The sequence below is a fragment of the Tauraco erythrolophus genome, chromosome 3 (genome assembly GCF_009769465.1).
Source record: "Tauraco erythrolophus isolate bTauEry1 chromosome 3, bTauEry1.pri, whole genome shotgun sequence".
Taxonomy (NCBI): Eukaryota; Metazoa; Chordata; class Aves; order Musophagiformes; family Musophagidae; genus Tauraco; species Tauraco erythrolophus.
The window spans coordinates 4285088-4305194 of record NC_141467.1 but is presented as its reverse complement, the minus strand read 5'-3'; the positions used below and the strand labels follow the sequence as shown (position 1 = coordinate 4305194).

At 50.5% G+C, this 20107-nt stretch overlaps 1 protein-coding gene across 1 annotated transcript; it reads left to right on the top strand.

Annotated features, from left to right (window-relative positions):
* Positions 1-6070: 6070 nt before the first annotated feature.
* Positions 6071-8616, top strand: LOC147528949 (tubulin beta-2 chain-like). The gene is given in 13 exon segments (XM_086608428.1): positions 6071-6135; positions 6644-6752; positions 7044-7154; positions 7364-7494; positions 7496-7603; positions 7605-7668; positions 7671-7712; positions 7715-7750; positions 7753-7859; positions 7861-7998; positions 8000-8090; positions 8093-8245; positions 8248-8616. Coding segments are annotated over 13 exon segments (1323 nt in total). The 5' UTR covers positions 6071-6078; the 3' UTR covers positions 8424-8616.
* Positions 8617-20107: the final 11491 nt, after the last annotated feature.

Genomic DNA, 20107 nt, shown 5'->3' with positions numbered 1-20107 from the left:
CTGCTTCCTTAGCATCTCAAATCCTAGACGGCGGAGCAAGGTAATGGATGCAATAGAAATTGGACTTGGTAACGATGCAGGGCAGCATGTTACTATCTGGGTTTCAAGGATGAGTCCTTGGGGTGGAAAGAAAAAACGTTTATGCCAAGAAGGATCAAAGTGAAAAGGAGTGTTTACCGGGTGTGTGGCTTCTGTGTCATTGCAAGTTCCAAATTCTGACCTGATGACCGCAAATGAGGGTCCGGCAGTGGTTTTACCCTCTGAAGCTGACATTTGCAACCAGATCCTCAAACGATGCAAATTTGCCCGGTTTCAGTTCAGCCCTAACAAAACAAAACAAAAAAATCCTGCTTAGGAAAGAAAGGACCAAGACCAGATTTCAAGAATAACTCAGACAAGCAAGTGAATATTTTCTTTCATGCCTTGCTCTTTTGCATTTACTGAATTTGTTCCACATGAATGTAGAAACAGCTGCATCAGCACCGGCACTGAAGCTGGAACCTTATTAATATTTATGCCTGGAGAGCGGAGCACACAGGAATCAAAATGCCTTCCCGTCACTGGTTAGGGGACCCCACCATCCCTACAGCATCTTGCTGCATTTGGGGGCCAGGCAGGCAGATTTATTAGAAAGCAGATCAATGTCTCATCAGCGCTCTCACCCGATCGCAGGGAAACTGCCCTTTGCTTCCTACCTGCTCTTTGCTTCTCGTCGTTCGATAATTTCCTAATTAGGGAAACCATTTTTCATCCCTCCTTTGCGCTTCTGTGGTTTATGTTCTCATCTGTTAAATGCAGTTGGAGACATTATTAGATGCTTGAATTATTATTATTTTCTAATATAAGGGCGTACCCGTGAGCCTTAGTATGAATGAGAAGAAACAAGAAATCACGCTGTGACAGATCCCACGTGTGCTAATGGGGTCTGAGCTCACAACATGCGGTGCTGTGCACGTGGGAGGTGACCCTTGGAGCCTCCTTGGGACTTCTCACTGCTGTAATTTGTGCTGATGAGGTTCCGCAGTGAGAGTCCTTAATCTGAGGCTGGGGGGTTTCCTTCCAAGGGTGATGAGCAGGGTTCTGGCCGATAGTGTCTCGCTGGCTTTTGTTTCACAAGAGCAATCCTGGGCTTGTCCAATACTGATAAGTGGTGAGCAGGTGGGTGCTCTCAGCAAAACTGAAACATTCACGTATTTTTACCTGATTGATAGAAACAGTGGCTTGTAGCAGCAGTAAAAGAGAAAAACCCAATCTCATGATCTGGCTGAAGCCGATTGTGGGGAAGACGAGCAGCAGCCCCCAGCTTCACCCCTGCCAAAGCCAGGGACACCCCAAGATGGGCAGTACTGGTGGGGGCCATGGGGCAGCAGCCCCAGCCCCAGGGCACTCTGGGGAGTGTGGCAGCACCGGAGGGGTGCCCCTACTCCCCTGGGGTGCTGCTTGGGTGGGCCCGGGGGCTGCAGATACAGAATGGCCACAGCCCGGGACTCACCCACTGGGGCTTCTCAGGTGGCCAGAGCCCACCCAGCAGCCGGGCTGGTGCAGGGTCGCTGCCAATGGCACGGCCACTCCTCGCCACCCAGTCCCAGGCCACCCTGGGCATGTCTTATCGGGCACACGCTGCCATCCGTCCTGGGTATTGTGGCCTGAAGACAACTTGGCTTTGGTGAGCTCTGGGGTTTAAGCCTTGCACCCACGGGCAGAACCAGCCGCTGGCGTGCTGGCCAGGCAGGCGTGGGCAGGGGACGGTGGAGTGGCCTTTGCTGCTCCCGTGAACATGACCTCAGAGCTGACACGCTGCAGTTTGCTGCTGCCTCCCTGTTTTCTTCCTTTAGGATCTCACAGCTTTCTGTGCTGGTGTTGATTCTCCCCTGTCCTTGAGCTACTGATGATCGTATTCCTATAATCCTACCTCTGCCTGCATTTACACCTTCTCTTACCGGGTGTGATGCTGCACCGCTGGCTTTCCCATAGCTTAGCAATTTTCTCGAGAGCCTGGGCAGAGGCTGTGCAGCTGGGCCATGTTACAGCCAGGAATTTTGTTGGGGGTAAGGCTACTGAGAGTCACATTTAGCACAGCCATGGCTGCTACCAGCCTTGACCTGCTTCTTGTCCTTTCCCACCACCTGGAACAGGTTGGTCCAGCCACTGGTATAGCCTCCAAGCGACCTTCATGCAAAAACCAAGAAGCAGCGCAGAAATGGAGACTTCCAACAACAATGTTGTTTGCATAGATACACAATATTCCCTCTGCGCGGGCACCACCCTGAGTTTCTCCCAAATGTACCCAGGGTCCTCCCACCCTGCCCCTCTCTGGCCCTCCTCTGAGTTACAATGATGCACACTGAGGGGCAAAATGTTCATTTGCCCTAAATGGCCTAATGAGCTGCCCTAGACGCATATCATCTGCTATCTAGCCTGGTCTGTGGTGTAGGACCCCAACTTGCAAGAGTCCAAACTTCTTTCTCATTTTTATCTACTACTGCATCCTCCCCCTCAAGATGTGGAAAGTTTAGGTGTCACTCTTAGGGGGTTTGGGCACAACTTCAAGGTTTTTAAGTTATTTATTTCCTTCTGAGAGGAGCCACAGATGAGGACATGACCCATGAAATGAGCCATGGGATGGATGCACATTTTCAGAAAGGAAAAGCAAGTTTCTCTTTAGGAAAAACCTTCTAATGAGCCACAAACTGTGCTGCAGTACATCACACAAATGCACATACTTCCTATTGTAAAGTAAAATGACCGAGTCCTTCCCTTGGGCTTTTGTTAGCTGTCTGTTGCAGCCTTCTGCATCCTGCAAGGTAGTCGGGACTTCCATCAGAGACCGCTTCCGTAGCTTAAGGCCGCGGCTTTGACGGTGATCACACCCAACCTTGTAGCTGGGAGAACTGGAGTCGTGAAAGCGAGGAGGGAGAGGATACATTGGATAAAAGTGGGTTGATCCTCTGAGCTTCACTAAACAAACTCTTCACTGACGTCATGTTATTCCTCCTCTTGTATGTCCGGCAGGGATGGCTGCGGAATAACCCCATGAGCCAGCGTTTCACCTGCCCCACCACCCTTTCTGCACTCCCATGGCCACGCCGCTTTTACACCCTCAGAAATCAGCCGGGCGAGCGAAAATGTCGCAGGGGTTTTTTTGTTGTTGTTGTTCCCTTCTTTTTTGTGCAGCTCGTTTCTGCCGGGAGGGGGGAGCCGGTTGCCGGGGAGACCGGGGATGGAGGAATCCAGCCAGGGCCAGGCAGGGGCTGGGGCTGAGCCGACAGACACATCGATGTGAGGCAAATACAGAGAGGGGAGAGAGCTGAACAGTTCATTTCCCAGCAAGTAATTTGCAAGAAGCTACGCTGAACCTTTGGGAAACTCTCCATTTCGAACGCTTACCTTCGAACTAAGCTGGACCTTGGCTGAAGGCTCCTGAAGTTACCCAAATGGCTGCTGTTCACCTCCAAAGGGTCTTGTCCAGGGGCTACAGAAAAGCTAGATCTGAATTTCCTCCCTCATCCCCCAGTAATGCAGCTGTTTATTTTAGAAACAAACATTTCATGTTGTGGTTTTTTTTTTCTTCCAGCCTCAACAAGTTCTATACAGAAGATATACTTGAACCCTCCCACCACTTCAAAAATGTGAATTAATTTATTTTAAGACAAAGCAGTTGGGGTGGATTTCTTTCCTCCAGTGTTAATAATCTGTTTTCCTTGAGTTGGATTTTAAAATGGCTTCCTTTGAAGCTTCAAGCTGTTAGGAACGAGCTTAACGTAAGTATGGAGGATGTGTAAAATCAGCTACTCCCTTTCGTGCTGAAATGTCAATAGTTCTGCTAGTAAATAACTAACATGCACTGTACGATATGCAGAATACTTGGAAATCATTGTAGTGAGCACTCACAGTACCTGTATTTTGCACGAGCTCTGCTGTAACCGAGTTTTGCTGTGACAGTGTTTTCAGGAGCACACCCACTGCAGCCATGGGAAAGGCTGGCATTGCTTTGAATCATCACCTGGAGCGGCCAGTGGTCCACCGGAGTTGCTAATCTGCGAGTTATTTTTAAACAAGTAATTAGAGATGTGGATGTTGATTATGCAGTTAACATGCCACAAAAAATGTTCGCTTGGAATTAAAGCTACACCTTGTTCGCGAAGCGTAGTTAACCAGATAATTAAATTGCTCCTGGCTTAGACCAGTAGAAACAGATTTTACAGGGAGGGCAAGTGGTCAGATTTATTTTTCTCAAAATCACTATAGAATACGCAAACCTGAGAGTGTTATTTTCCAGCATCCCCTTTTGGAGCCGGGATGCCTTCTTCCCCGTAAGGCGAACAAAAGGAAGGTGTGGATGCTTTGGCATATCAATCAGACGAAACCGGGTTGTTCTGCAGATCGCCTTGGAAGAACGTCAGATAGATCTCCAGTGATCCCCAGGCAGGGTTATCGATCTGCATTAGCGAGGTTAGAAAGGTGAGGGGGATCGGCACATGGATAGAACAAAGGGAAGAGTACGTTGAAGAAATATGCGCTGGAAACGGGGCTGAACTTTCACTTGTACCTCTAGAATAATAGCTGCAGCCTTAAAAAAGCGGGTCACTAACCCCGGGTTTAGCGGGGTACCGCCTGGCACCGGGTGCGGGGACCCTGTCAGCGCTTGCCGGGGCTCCGGGCAGCGTCCCGGGGAGCCGCGCCCTCCCATCGCCGCACACGCTCGTACGAACCGTGGTGCGAAGCCGGCGGTACCGACGAGGAGCCGCCACGCCGCTCTCACCGCACCAAAGGGCCCCGTCCCTCCGTGCTCTTCCTCCCCTCGACCTCCTCCTCCTCCTCCTCCTCCTCCTGTGCCCTGCCCGCGGATCTACGGCCCTTGTAATGACCGCGGTGCCACACCGGGCTGCTCGAAAATAAACCGGGGACAGCATCTCTGGGGCGCACATGTCCCACCCTCACCTTGCGCACACCCCCCCCCCCCCCCCCCCCCCACGTCTTTTCGGCTTTCTTCATCCCTCACCATGTGCAAATCCGCAACGACGTGACAAAGCGCTGCCTGTTTGCGAGACCCGGTTGCTGCAGCGCTCAGAGAAAATCCCCCTCCCCAAAGCCCCCAGGCCCTGCGCAGCAGCACCCGCCTTGTCTATTGTCTGGCTGAGGGTCGCTGGTGGCCGCAGCCGGACCGGGAACGGCGCGGAGCCGGTGGCTTTGCCGGAGGGCGGCTCGTGGCTCAGCGAGAGGAACTAAATTCGCCCCTTTTTTAGGATGCACCGCGGAGCGGCAGGCAGGGATTGCCGGGGGAATAGATGGATACAGGGCAGGGTGGGCGGACGAGAGGTTACACGGCACAGCCCGCGCTGGGGGAAATGGACGGCGCTCCGGACCGCCGGCGCGGGCATGTGCAGGTAGAGGGGCGGCAATCACCGGCGCTCGGTGATGCCGGGGGGTGCGTGGTGCCCCCGCGGGGAGAGGAGTCTCTCGCCGGCGCCGTGTGAACGAAGGCACCGGCGGGGGGCGGTGGCAGCCGCCGGGCTCCCCCCCCCCCCTCGACACCCCCGCGGCAACGCCCGCTGCTGCGGCAGGGAAAGCTGCTCGTCTCGGGGACAAAAGGCTGCGGCGGCTGCGGGAGGGCGGAGGGACGGCGACCACCAGCAGCGCAGCGCCGGGGCCGGTTCACACATGGCGGCCAACAAAGCCCCGGGGCAAAGGCGGGGCCCCGGCCGGTGAAGGAGCGCCCAGAGCGGATCCCCCGGCCCGGGGCAGCTGCCCCACCGCCGCGCTCCGCGCCTTTGTCCCCGCTGCCAGCGGCGAACCGGGGCGGCGGCGGGCGGCGGCACCGGCGCGCGCCCGCCGCTCCGAGGGAGCCCCGCCCCCAGCGCGAGCCCCGCCCCGCCCCCGCCGCGGGACACAATGCCGCAGCCCCGCCCCGCCGCCGCGCTCCCATTGGCTCCGCGCCGCTCCCGCATGACGTCACCGGCGGGCGGGGGCGCGGCGCCCGATTTAAGGGGCGGCGCGGGGCGCGGCTGCCGCAGCGGCGAGTGCGGGAGCGGGCGGTGACGGTGAGAGCGGCGGGGGGCAGCGTCGGACACCGGCACCATGCGTGAGATCGTGCACATCCAGGCCGGGCAGTGCGGCAACCAGATCGGCGCCAAGGTACGGGCTGACGCTCCGGCCGTTTGCCCGGAGCTCCGGGGCGGTGCCGGGCGGTGGGCGGTGCCCGCTCCGCCGGGATCCGCGTGTCCCGCGGAGAGCGCTGCCGGGAGGGGTCCGCCTTCCCGCTGGGGAGCACCACCGGGCTCGCCCCCGTCGCGGCAAGGTCCGTGCGGGGCGGCTCCCGCCTGTCGCCTGGCGGGGGAACGCCGGGTGCATCTGTGGTGCGCTTTGGGTCGGGGGGCAGCCCTGCCGTCCGTCCGCCCTCCGGGGGCTGCAGGGGTCCCGGGCGGGGGAACGGGCGTCGAGCCGGTGCCACACCCCTCACGGCGACGGAGGGGGTGAGGGGCGCGGTGGTGGCGGCGTCTGGCGGGGGCTGCCACCCCCGCCCTCCCCCCCCCCCCCACGCACGGCGAATCCTCGCGCGCCACGTCGCGGGGCTTTCGCCAGGGGGCGCGGGCGGGGCGGGGCGGCGCTGACCTCCCCCCTCCCCTTCCCCCCGTGCCCGCAGTTCTGGGAGGTCATCAGCGATGAGCATGGCATTGACCCCACCGGCAGCTACCACGGGGACAGCGACCTGCAGCTGGAGAGGATCAACGTCTACTACAATGAAGCCACCGGTAACGCCACTCTGTAACGAGCTTCCCGGCTCGGTGCCGCGGGGAGGGCAGGCAGGGGTGTCCCCCGTGCATCCTGCTGTGGGGGCTGTGCTCCAGCCCTCCCTGCAGTGGGTAACACCCTGGCACTGCTTTAACAGCTGCTTTGTATTCCCATCTCCTGCTACTTCCCTCTGAATTCCCTCACCTGGCTGCATCCCGGGCAGCAAATTGCAGGGAGGTGGGAGGGAGCAAAGCAGGGCTGCTGTGATGCGGGTTGTGGGGCTGTAACGCTGGTGATGGGTCCTCCCGCAGGTAATAAGTACGTCCCCCGTGCCATCCTGGTGGATCTGGAGCCTGGGACGATGGACTCTGTGCGCTCCGGCCCCTTTGGACAGATTTTCCGGCCTGACAACTTTGTCTTTGGTGAGTGAGGGTGGGATGGAGGTGTCCTAAAGCACTGGCTCCGTGCACAGGAAAGGCTCAGAGCAAGGGTGCAAGTGACCTGGGGGGACCTGAATCCCAAGAGCACAGTGGGGATGAAAGTGAGGGGTGAAGTCCGTGGGGCACGTGGGATGGTCCCTGTTCCTCCTGGGGGCACTGATGTGGCGCCTTGGTTCTGATCCGCCCTCTAGGTCAGAGCGGGGCTGGCAACAACTGGGCCAAGGGGCACTACACGGAAGGTGCCGAGCTGGTGGACTCTGTCCTGGATGTGGTGAGGAAGGAGTCGGAGAGCTGTGACTGCCTCCAGGGCTTCCAGTTGACCCAACTCGCTGGGTGGTGGCACGGGCTCTGGTATGGGCACCCTCCTCATCAGCAAGATCCGGGAGGAGTACCCCGACCGCATCATGAACACCTTCAGCGTCATGCCCTCGGCCCAAGGTGTCGGACACGGTGGTGGAGCCCTACAATGCCACCCTCTCTGTGCACCAGCTGGTGGAGACACGGACGAGACCTACTGCATCGACAACGAGGCCCTGTATGACTTTGCTTCCGCACCCTGAAGCTGACCACTCCCACGTACGGGACCTGAACCACCTGGTGTCGGCCACCATGAGCGGCGTGACCACCTGCTTCGCTTCCCCGGCCACCTGAACCGCCGACCTGCGCAAGCTGGCGGTCAACATGGTGCCCTTTCCCCCGGCTGCACTTCTTCATGCCGGGCTTTGCCCCTCTCACCAGCCGTGGCAGCCAGCAGTACCGTGCCCTGACGGTGCCCGAGCTGACGCAGCAGATGTTCGACTCCAAGAACATGATGGCCGCCTGCGACCCCCCGCCACGGGCGCTACCTGACGGTGGCCGCCATCTTCCGGGGCCGCATGTCCATGAAGGAGGTGGACGAGCAGATGCTCAACGTGCAGAACAGAACAGCAGCTACTTTGTGGAGTGGATCCCCAACAACGTGAAGACGGCCGTCTGCGACATCCCCCCGCGCGGCCTCAAGATGTCCGCCACCTTCATCGGCAACAGCACGGCGATCCAGGAGCTCTTCAAGAGGATCTCGGAGCAGTTCACGGCCTGTTCCGGCGCAAGGCTTTCTTGCACTGGTACACGGGCGAAGGCATGGATGAAATGGAGTTCACGGAGGCCGAGAGCAACATGAATGACCTGGTCTCTGAATACCAGCAATACCAGGATGCCACTGCTGATGAGCAGGGGGAATTCGAAGAGGAAGGAGAGGAGGATGAGGCATAAAGTTGAAATGGGTAGGAGTTAAGTATAGTCTGAGCAGGCAAGTGTTCATTGAGAGGAGGAATCTGTGCAGTTGTGCTGAAGCATGCATTTTTTAATTTGGTGCTCCTCCACTGTTGCTTCTGTCAGCAGTTTTGTATCCTTGACTGTCCAATGTAACGGTAGTTGCAAAAAATACTTCAGAGTCTTCTGTTGAAATGGTTAACTTCTCAAACATAAAGGCTTTTTGTGTCCTAAACTGTCTCCTCTTGCCTATTTCTCTCTAGATTAAGAAATAACTCTTGTGTAGTTTTCTGTAGCTTCACTTCTCAGTTTAATCGTTAACCTCAGTGAAAGGTTAAACTCAACAAAGCAAGTTTTCTCCAGTCTCGAATTTGGCAGCACCAGTAAACTGCAGTTGCTCAGCCTAAAATGGTAGCTACTTTATGGAAACTGGGGTGTCACTGTTAGACACAAAAGTATCTATTGTTGGGGAGAAAGCTGCCTTAAGTAACAGAAACAAGACACTGCACTGGAGAAGCCTGCAACTCCTATTTATGGACATACATGGTAGTCAGGTCAGCGGGAAGGTATTGAATTCCACATTACAAGCTGTCAAAACTGATTTGACAGGATAGCTGCAGGCCTTGCTGCTGCCATTCAGCAGCTCCTATTTATCTGGGGCCTATAGTTCAGACATATGGGTAGCTGCCTGCGATTTCACTTGCTCCTGAGCTGTCCTGTCTCCCTCAACCCTCTTCTCTAAATAGGAAAAGCCCATGCAGAGAAGCATGGGTCTGTACTAGCAGATGACTTGAACTTCATTAAAACTTTAACTTTGTCTTCAGGCATAAAATTCTTGAGTGTTTCCCAAAAATAGCCACTAAGCGCACTTAACTGTAAAGGGATTGACTCTTCAGGGCAATCAATTCCCTTTAGGAGATAAGAGTTGATGGGTAGATTTCTAGATAACATGGCTGAAAAGGCTGCCCAGAGCATACATACAATCTTGGGAGTAGTTGGGTAGCTACCCTGATGATAGCTGTCTCCCACATCCGAGTTATGCGTTTTACAGGGCTGTTTTTGATGCTCTTGGTCCCTGCAGCAGAAAACAGACCTCTACCCGGGCAGGACAGAGCGGTGCAGCAGCACCGTCGTGTGTCTTTGTGAAGGTAAGTGTGGCTTCCTTACAGCAAGGGAGCCAGGGTTGTGTTGCCATATGCCTAAAGGATGCAAGAATCCTTAGTAAGTCTACAATGTGGTTGTCAGTAGTTAAAGGGCCTATGAGAGTTTTACTCTTACAAAACAAGAGTAAAATCCTCCATGGAGTATGGCAGCAACCCAATATTTAAGCTTAGTCCTTGGTTCACCCCAGCACCACTTAAGGAGTGCTCCCATACTAAAAGAAGTGTTGCCTTGAGAACTGCAACCAATGCCACCATTACTGTGGTCCTTGCTGCTCTGAAGGAGCTGGTATCCACGTGTGTGCAACCTCTTTTGTGATCCTCAATGAAATGCTTGCAAGGCATCACTGGAATAAAGACTTAAAAGGGAGCTACTGTGCATGACTAATATCTTGCCCGTTTTGGCTCTGTTAATTGACCGCTGCCCACGGACGGTACGGAATGTACCCTCTTGCTTTGCTGATGGGCTTGGCCTACGGTGAGATCTACGATGGCGTGCAGGACAACAGGTACTTGCTAAAGCTTTTTTCTCATCTATATGCTTCATTTCTGGTATACACCCTGTAAAGAGGGGTGAGAAGCACTTAAACTGCCTGAACTGTCGGTAAACAAATACAATAGTAGTTGTATTTCTTTGCACTCGAGCAGTTTGAGGATTAAGCATTAAACAAATCGAGGTCGTTTTAGTAACTGAGTTGTTACGTGCTGCCCCAGGCCCTTTGGGAAATAACAGCTTACCTGGTTGTCAAAGTAACCTTCCCTTGAAACACCTAGCTGGGTTGCACTTGAAAGTTTATCATAGAGCTGAGAAGGGAGCCAGCAAATGAATTAACTTGATTAACCAAAAGATGAGAACCCAGTCTTTAGTAGTAAATACCTTCCTTTCTGCCATGGACCGTAGCAGGTTTCACTGGTGTTCAGCATGTCTAGCTCCTAATTCTTAGTGTATTACACTCTGTCTCTAGCTAACCCTTAAATATCTACCTAAGCGACACATTTCAGTCAGCTCCCCCTACTAGAAAGTAGGACACTATCCTGCTTTGCTTGCTGCTGTTTGTATTCTGTTCTTTCTGGAGGAAACCATAAATAGAGACACTCTGACAGAACAGTCCTTTCGTAAATCCTACACATCTTATTTGCCTCATAATCATTAAAAAAGTTAATAATCAAACCATCATTTCAGTAGGAGTTGAGGGAAATACAGGAAAAGGGGATACTGGAAGATTTAGAGGGGACATTCAAAACTTCGGCAGGAACAGTAAGTCAACTATAAGGGAGTGTGAGTCTCATGCTGGTCCTGGGGGCTGCAATACCATTTTTTTGTTGGACCTTTGAGCTTCAGCTGTATCTATCACCCAGGAGACCGTTCACTATAAAAACTGGAGACTGACTGCTCTATGCCAACAACAAACAGATGCCTTTGAGTGTGTAGTTGCACTTTTTCCGTTTCACAGAGAAAGCAAACCACTGAAAGGATTTCAGATTAGGTAATCTGACTGCTTCACCTCTATCGGGTCTTAATTTGTATCTGACCACGGGATGAACTCTAATGGTTTTGCATGAGGCATCCCTCTGGAAAGGAGGATAGATAGTACAGGCTTAGTGGTGTGCAGCCACCACTTACAATGCCTCTTTTCTGTTGAGATAGAAGTTAATAATATCAAGCAATATCTTTTGTTTCAACATATCAATAATGGCCTGCAGGGAAGCGTTCTCTGACAATTAGAGCGATGGTGTTGTGGGGGGGAACAATGTATTTTATTTTATTCCCTTTAATGCATGGCATTTTTTAAGCACATCAGCAGAATGTCTTGACTGAGGTAAAAACTCAAACGATGTTTGTCCACTGGTAGATGCAAGATGTTAAAGCTAAATAAGGCTGTAAAAGCAGCTAAGTACTATTAGGTTTAATTTAAATAGAAATGGAATAAGGTAGGGTAGCACTGAGATGCCATCTCTCCTAATTTACTTTCCCGATTTAGGACCTCAGTCTAAATCATTGCACCAAGTGTTGTGGAAGGGTAGTCCAATATATGATCTGGTTCTTCAAAATGCTTAAGTCTGTTAAGAATGTAGGCCTACATCTGTCTTCTAACAGATGTTTCCAATCTGTCAAGTGGAAGCAATAATGATTCTCCTCTTCCCAATATGTGAGGTGCCCATATACATTGGAAATTGAGTTGCATTAAACATACAATGGTCCCATGATGTGATAATCTAAGAATCAAACCTGAGGCCCATCCAGCTGACAGATACATCTTTCCAGAAGGTATGACTTGATGAACACAGTAAATCAAAGCAGCAATAGGATTTATAACCTGAAGAAAAAAGGAATCCAGATCTTTGGTCTCTTCTTCAGCCAGTTCTCTGTGAAATGGGACAAACCTCTAATCTTCTGTGCAGGGAAACCTTCTCATGGATGATATTGTCACATGCTGCATACTTCAAAAGAGTATAGCACTATAGGATCCTTCTAGGTACCTGTGCAGGTACTATGTACTTAAAGAAACCATGATGACTGACACAGTCCTTACGGGACACCGCTGCAATGTACTACTGCAAAACCCAGCTCTGGTGCCTGTGGCAGAGTGGTGCAAGAGGGACGAGTTTTCTCACCTCACAAGAAAGACCTGGTGGATCTAGCAATACACTCTGCACCAGAAGTTCTGCCTTTGCTTCCTCCCTCTCTTACATCCTTGTAAGCCCCATGGAAAAGTTGTGTGTAAGATAAGGATGAACCCTGGTACTGGCTTTGAGTAGGGCAAGTTTCACGGTCATTCCATTGAAATCACTTTCCCTCAAAAATAACCCTCACCTCCTTGGCTTACTATAGATTTTTTTTTTTTTTTTAAGAAGCGCTGTTAAACTATGTTAAACTCTACTTGGCAGTGGAGGTGTTTCGGTTATTGCTTTCTGTCAAATGAGGCCTAATATTTTTGTTTGCTAAAGCCATGAGGGATAAACTCCATTCTGGAGAAACCATGTGGCTATCCCTATGTTTGAACGCATCCGTTCTCCCAAGGGATGTTATTCTACTTTTCCATTCCACATTAAAGCAGAATGAACGTATCATTTTAGGGACCATTCAGATGTAGTAGCCTGCCTAGGAGCAAAAGGTGACGTTGTTCCCCTGAACTTGCTCGTTGTAGGGAAGGCACTGCTTACTCATTTACAAATAACCCCTTTCTCAATCTTCATGTGCTTTTTTCAGCTGCTAAAGCTCATAACTTTTGATGTCTTCTTTTGCCTGAGGTAATCCAAACAAGGTGATTTTTTTTTTCCTCCTTTCTTCAAAATAAACCTTTATCAATATTAGAAGCTAATGTTGTATGTGATCAAAAAAAAAAAAAATTTTTGAGAGTTTTCCCCTTCCAATCTAAAATTTCTTCATGCTGAGCACCTGTCTTTTGGTAGTCCAGCAATCACCTGTCCTGATGTTTGTTTATCAAGATGAGAAAGAGCAGACTATTGGATTCTGGTTTAGAAGGTTGTTGTCTTTAGCTTGCCTACATGAAAATTCAAAATAGAAGCATTTGGTCACAGGAAAGTGCCGGAGGCCATGGCGCATTTTGGAAAAAAGATGTTTCTTGGCCCTGACTCTACTGGACACTTGTCCAGCTGGAGCCCTCTGAGCATTTGAATCCAAGGCACAGGGAGAGTATGGGGGGAGCTGTGAAAGCCTGGGCCCCCAGCTGTTCTGCCAGCAAAGGGCACAGTGCAGGTGACAACTCTTTCTTCTCCTTGAGCAGTTTAACAAGAAGTGAATTGTTTCCCTGCTCCTAGCTTCAATCCAATTCCAAGTATTTATTTGTGAATCTGTCAGAAAGAAAAACTGTGTCTTTTTGAAGTGTGTAGAAGGCAGCTATCTATTTACAGTACCTATGCAAAAAAGAAATACTTCAAGAGTAGGTCATTCCCTCCCCCCACTCAAAGTCATTTTTCCCTTACAGGCAGAATTCCACTCGTAAGGGAGGAAATCCAGTTAGCTTTGTTAAATTCTTGTTTATTAACATTTGATTCCTATATGGTAGAGATTTTCTAACCAATCTCAATTTATCCATATGTCATCTTTTATAATCAGATTATTTTTCTCACTTGGCTGCCTTGGTAAGTTTAAGGCATATTTTCTTTTCTTTTTGGCAAGAACACCTCTGCCATTGCAAACAGAAATGTTAGTAATAATCTGGCTTAAGCAGAATGTGAAAACACTTGTTCCAGAGGATGAAACGGCTACCCTGGCAGAGGTTGTGTAGCTTCTTCAGTAAACAGTTCTCTGTTTTGCCCTGAAAATGTTTCCACGTTTTCCATGAATGTAATAGAAAGATACTGCCTGCCTTCCGTGAATAATTAAACAGGGTTTTCAAGCAGAAACCAAATGGTCTCACAACAAGCTTTACAAACATTAAATGAAATCCAAGCATTGACTTCTTACAGTCTCTTTCTGCATCCAGCATAATGCTGGTCTTATAATGAATAAATTAATTGTATGGCTGGTTTTTGGAAATTCCAGCTATGATTCCAGCTCCACCCTAGCAGGCATGGAGAAAGAGCAAAAGCTTGGATCAGAGGTTTCCAGGGCGTTGAGAAAACTGCCGCTTGCAGAAGTGTGTAGCTCCATGGGCTGAGCTGATTCAATATCCTCCAGCTGCCGAAGGGGATGGTCCTATTCCCCTTGCCCTGCTTTCAGGTGTTGCTTTTGTGCTGCTTTAGGCAGCTCCAGGGCATATCTGACCCTCTACCAGTCGTTCAGCTCCCTGAACTACACAGTTAGGGACAGTAAACCAGAGGTGGGGAAGAAGCTTTTTCTTGGATTAGGGAGTGTGCCAGAGGGAGAAGGGTGTAAAGGAGGAGGAAAAGGCAGGCAGCTGGAAGCAGGAGGGAGCAGAGCAAGATGTTTGGCGATTCAGCCACCTAGTGCGCCGGCACCCTGAACCTCCCGCGGGAAGGCGAGTGATTTTAAACAACGTGCGTTGAATCTCACCACAAGCTACTGCGTCTCTTAGCGGACATCACAAGATAAAGTTTAGAGTTTGCTCGGTGTCAGTTTGGGTTACAGGTAACTATCGGATTGCGAGATAAAGCAAGGAGGCTGAGGAACAAAAGAAACGGTGACTAGCAGATCAAAGTCACTATCTGTGCCTTGTTCTCGATGACGTGCCAGAAATAAGCCACCCTGGAAAACGTGATATCAGTGTTTCTTTATATTGATGTTGGAATCTTAGTCTCTCTTGACTGGAGGACCCAGTTTGTAGAGACAGCAGACGTCTGTCATCTACTGAGCCATCTTACAAGGTAGCTGCAGCCTGGATGGGGCAGGAGCCATCTGGCTGCTACCCCATCACATCTGGTGTGCCAAGCAGAAATAATGAGAGGCTGCATTGTTTGCCTTTCTCCTCAGTAAATCGCTGCCTGATGATGATCAACATATTTTCCCTTTCCGGAGTCATTTTGCAGCATGTGATCATGTTTATTCTGGTAGCTTTGGAAGCCATACAGTGGTGTTCTTTTGCTGTGTCCTGTATGACCAGATACAGAAATTCCTGACTCTCGAGGTTACAGTCTAAGTTCACGAGAGAAACCATAGGGTTTGGAAGAAATGTTAGGTTCCTGAGGAAACAGTTCTTCCCTCAAAAGGAGCATGGTCATTTTAGAATTTGCAGTGCCCTAAATTGCTCCATAACGTGATGTTTGCTCACATGCTCATCCTCTCTCCCTTTTTGTTCTTGGTCAAACACACAAACCTCCAGATACAATAAACACAAGTACAGAGGACTCTACAGTGGAACTGCTTTTGTTCATTCATAACATGCTCAGCGTTGTAGTACTAAATTGCTTCTAATGCCTACAGTGGGTTGTAATCTTGAAATAAAATAGATTTTCTTTTTTAGTATTTTATTACTAGAATTAAAAATACATTCGTGATTATTTGACCCTCTTGCTGGCAGAGATATTCTTCTGCCTGAATGCACATGGCAAGTGATTGAGCATCAGGTTCCAAAGGTGACCTCAGACAGTCCTCATCAGGTGGGAATATCATAGTTACCAGGTAGAAGGCAATCAATGAGCTAACAAATAGAGCCGCTCGTTCGAGTGAACAGAAAGACTGAAAAAGTCACGTAGTCTCTGATATACATGCCTGAGCAATACATGACGTCACTCATCACAAATAGTGAGAAAAAGCCATAGGCAGACATTTTGTATGCTTGAGCAGCTTTCACATTTGTACGTTTGCGATTCTATTTCAAACAATGGGAAATCATGGACAGACGTGAAAATGTTGTGGGATCCCTGTTGCCTCCCTTGTGCATCCATCGCCCGGGCTCTGCTGTTGCCTTGGAAACTGGGAAGGTAGGCTTTGATGCAGGCAGGGAGCAGGCTGCGGAGCTGTCGGCGGAGTTTCGGTTGCGGAGGGGCCCATGGGTGTCCCTGGGCACATGCACTGCTGTTGTATGAACGGGAAAGTTTTGGCTTTTATTTGTAAATCTGAACAGATATATTACAAAAATATAATAGGGAACTCCCATGTCTATTTGAATAGCATTGATGGCTAAGATTTGTTACAGTTTCTGCCTAAACGTAGGATTCTGAATTGACATTTAATTAATTGGCATTTAATTTGCTTCACTGTGTTCACGGATGCTCAGCATCACTGTAGATGAGGGAACTTATTAGACACGTAAACAGGTGCCTTGCTTTAGGTACTCTTTTTTAAAACCTGGAGCTACACTCTAAAAAAAAATCCAGTGGGAATCTACAAAAAGAACAGTGCTATCATGTAAGAATTGGACGGTTTCCTAATGGAAGGTCAAAATCCTTCATGAATAACTATAAAGCCTTAGGAAGCCACTGCATGCATGTGGGAAGAAGGCACAGCAGGCAGTGGCCAGGTGCCTTCAGGAGGGGCATCAGAATGCTTCAAGCTGGTCCTTGTAAATTGCCAGGAATACTTTGGCACCCAAAAAGCTCTTTGATGCCTGTTTGGATCCCACAGAGATGCCAAGGGGAGTTGGTGTTGTGCTTCCACCAGTAGTGAGAAATGTAACTGCCTGCTGCTGCCCGAAGGGGCAAGTAGAATATGCAACATATATGCACAAGTTGGGTGAGCAGTAACAAAGACTGCCTGTGATTAAGTATTGCAGACGTGTCACAGGAAAATACTGACAACAGTTGGGGTTTAAAACCCACAAAATTCAAGATAAGTTGGTGAAAAGATCTCAGTGCCAGCACAATCCTGGATATTTTGTGATTGTAAAAGCCACATGTAATAATGCCACGTGTAATTCATAGAATCATAGAATCATAGAATGGTTAGGGCTGGAAGGGACCTTCAAAGGTCATCTAGTCCAACCCCCTGCAAGGAACAGGGATATCTCCAACTAGATCAGGTTGCTCAGGGCCTTGTCCAACCTGGCCTTGACGTCTCAGGGATGGAGCATCCACCACCTCTGGGCAACCTGTTCCAGTGTTCTACCACTCTCATAGTAAAAAATTTTTTCCTAATATCCAACCTGAACCTACCTCCCTCTATTTTAAAAACCATTACCCCTTGTCCTATCAAACTGGCCCTCCTGAACAGCCTCTCCCCATCTTTCCTGTAGGCCCCCTTGAGGTACTGGAAGACCGCTATAAGGTCACCCCGGAGCCCCTCTTCTCCAGGCTGAACAGCCCCAACTCTTTCAGCCTGTCCAGCCTGTGCTCATGGCATTTCACAGCAGCTGAGGTTTCAGTACTAGGGAGAAAAAGAGCCACAGTTGATAAGCAAATCAATTCACTGCAGCAAACTGAGAGCCACTTTGGAAAATACGGCCAAAGTATTTTTCCAAGGTCACAGCGCCAAATGCCAGGCAAACCGGCACTTCTTTAGCCACCAGCGCTTCTTGCCGTAGATGAAAAAAATTGAGTGAAACTGGTGACATTATGCACTGATTTGTTGTGTTAAGCTCAGCTAACCTGAGTAACATGTAACAACTGTCATTTGGCTGCAATTACTTTCTTCTCAAAGCAGTAATGATTTACCACATTAACTATTACCTCACCTTTTCAAAAATCTGCTGGTTTCGTAGCTATTATAATTGCAATAGTGTACTGTGGCACTAAGATGAATAAATCTTCGATCTGGTGTTGATGGTCACACACAGCCTCCTGCTTTCTCTCCCTTTCCCAGACAACAGAATTGTTGAGGTTGGATGGGAAATCTGGAGATCATCTAGTCCTTTACCCAGCCTAGGGGGCAGCTAAAGGGATCAGGGTGTGTCCACTCAGATTTTGAATATTTTCAAGAACTGAGACTCCACAATCTCTCTGGGCAACCTCTGCCAGAGCAAGGATTTTTTTTTTTTTGTTATGTTTAGATGGAATTTCTTGTATTTCGATTTTGTTCATTGCTGCTCCTCCTGTCACTGGGCATCACTGAGAAGAGCCTGGCTCCACCTTCCTTACTCCTTCCCATCAAGTATTTATACACACTGATAAGGTTCCTGAGCCTTCTCCAGGACAGTCAGTCCCAGCTCTCAGCCTCTCCTCATATGACAGATGTTCCAGTTCCTTAAACACCTTTGTGGCCTTTCGTTGGACTCACTCCAATATGTCCATCCCTCTCTTGTACTGCGAAGCCCAGAACTGGATACAAAACTCCTGATGGGTTTTCTCATGACTTATCCCCTTCCTTGACCTGCTGGTAATGATCTTCTTAATACAGCCCAGGATGCTGTTGACACCCTTGCTGTAAGGGCACACTGCTGACTCAACTTCATGTCCACCAGGATGCCAGGTCCTTTTCTGCCAAACTGCTTTCCATCTGGGTGGCTCCCAGCATGTACTGGCTCATGGCGCTGTTCCTCCGCAGGCGCAGGACTGTGCACTTCCCCTTGTTGAATTGCATGAGTGCCTGTCAGCCCGTTTCTCCAGCCTGTCGAGGTCCCTGGATGGCAGCACGACCCTCTGGCATATCAGCCACTCCTCAGAGTTTTGTATCATCAGCAATCTTGCTGAGGGTGCGCTCTCTCACCATGTAAGTCATCAATGAAGAAGTTAAACAGTGTTGGCCCCAGGGTCAGTCACTGGGGCACGCTGCCAGCAGCTGGCTTCTGAACTTTCTGTTGCTGATCTCAAGCCATTCAGCCTGGCAGTTCAGCCAGTTTTCACTCCATCTCGCTGTCCGTTTATCTAGGCCATACCTCATCAGTTTGCCTAAGGGATGTAACAGGAGACAGTTCAAAAGTCTTTGCAAACAAACAATGCTCACTGCTCTTCCCTCATCTACCAAGCCAGTCACTTTGTTCTAGGAGGCTATCAAGTTGGTCAGACATGATTTCCACTTTGTAAATCCACGGTGACTATTCCCAGTCATCTTGACCTTGACGTATTTGGAAATGGGTTTTCGGAAGAATTCATTCCATCCTTTTTCTAGGAATCAAGGTGAGGCTGGCTGGTCTGTAGTTCCTTGGATCCCCCTTCTTGCCCTTCTTGAAGTTAGCAGTGACACTCATTTTTCTTTCTAGTCCTTAAGAACCTCCCAGACTGGCTTGACCTTTCAAAGACTACCAAGAGTGTCCTCACAATGATATCTGCCAGCTCCCTCAGCACTCGGGTGCATCTCATCACGATTCATGGACTTTTGTGTGTTGGTTTATTTAAATATCCCAAACTGATCTTCCTCTACCAACAGTAAGTCTTCATTGCTCCAGACTTCCCGACAGGTCCATGCACCAGTGAGGTGCATGGCAGGGGTCTGGTAAAACAGAACATAACTTCAGTTGCAGAAAAAAAAGGTACCCCATTCCTATGGATGTTCAAACCGCTGTCACCACTGGACCACTCCCCAAAAGCCATCCTTCAGTAGCAGCGGGAAGTTCATGCCAGCCCTCTGTGTTCCTGAAATGAGAGCCCCACGCGGACAGGTTTGGCAGCACTATCTAAACCAGGGCTGCGCTGCTTGAAAGTGGCTGTGGGCTCTATCGTCACAGCCAGTCCCAGCTGGTTTGAGGCGCCCCCCGAGCTAGCAAAATGTTTTTGCTGGCGAGGCGAAACAAAACCGGCAGAGCTTGCTTTGCTGCTGCAGCGCAGCAGGGGCGAAGGAAGTGCGGGGACGAGCTCTAACAGGCGCGCAAGAGGAGTTAGGGTTTTGGGGTTGGGTTTGGGGATTTTTTTTTCACTTTTTCAGCCCAAGGCGCGCCATGCCTTGTCCGATTCCGGCCTTTCTCCCTCCGGCTGAAGGCCAGGTTCCTCCAGCGCCTCCAGCCAGCCGCGCTCTGCCCGCGGAGCCGCCCGGTGGTGCCGGTGCCGGTACCGGAGCCGGTGCCGAGCGCGAGCCCCGCCCCGCCCCCGCCGCGGGACACAATGCCGCAGCCCGCCCCGCCGCCGCGCTCCCATTGGCTCCGCGCCGCTCCCGCATGACGTCACCGGCGGGGCGGCGCGGCGCCCGATTTAAGGGGCGGCGCGGGGCGCGGCCGCCGCAGCGGCGAGTGCGGGAGCGGGCGGTGACGGTGAGAGCGGCGGCGGGGGGCAGCGTCGGACACCGGCACC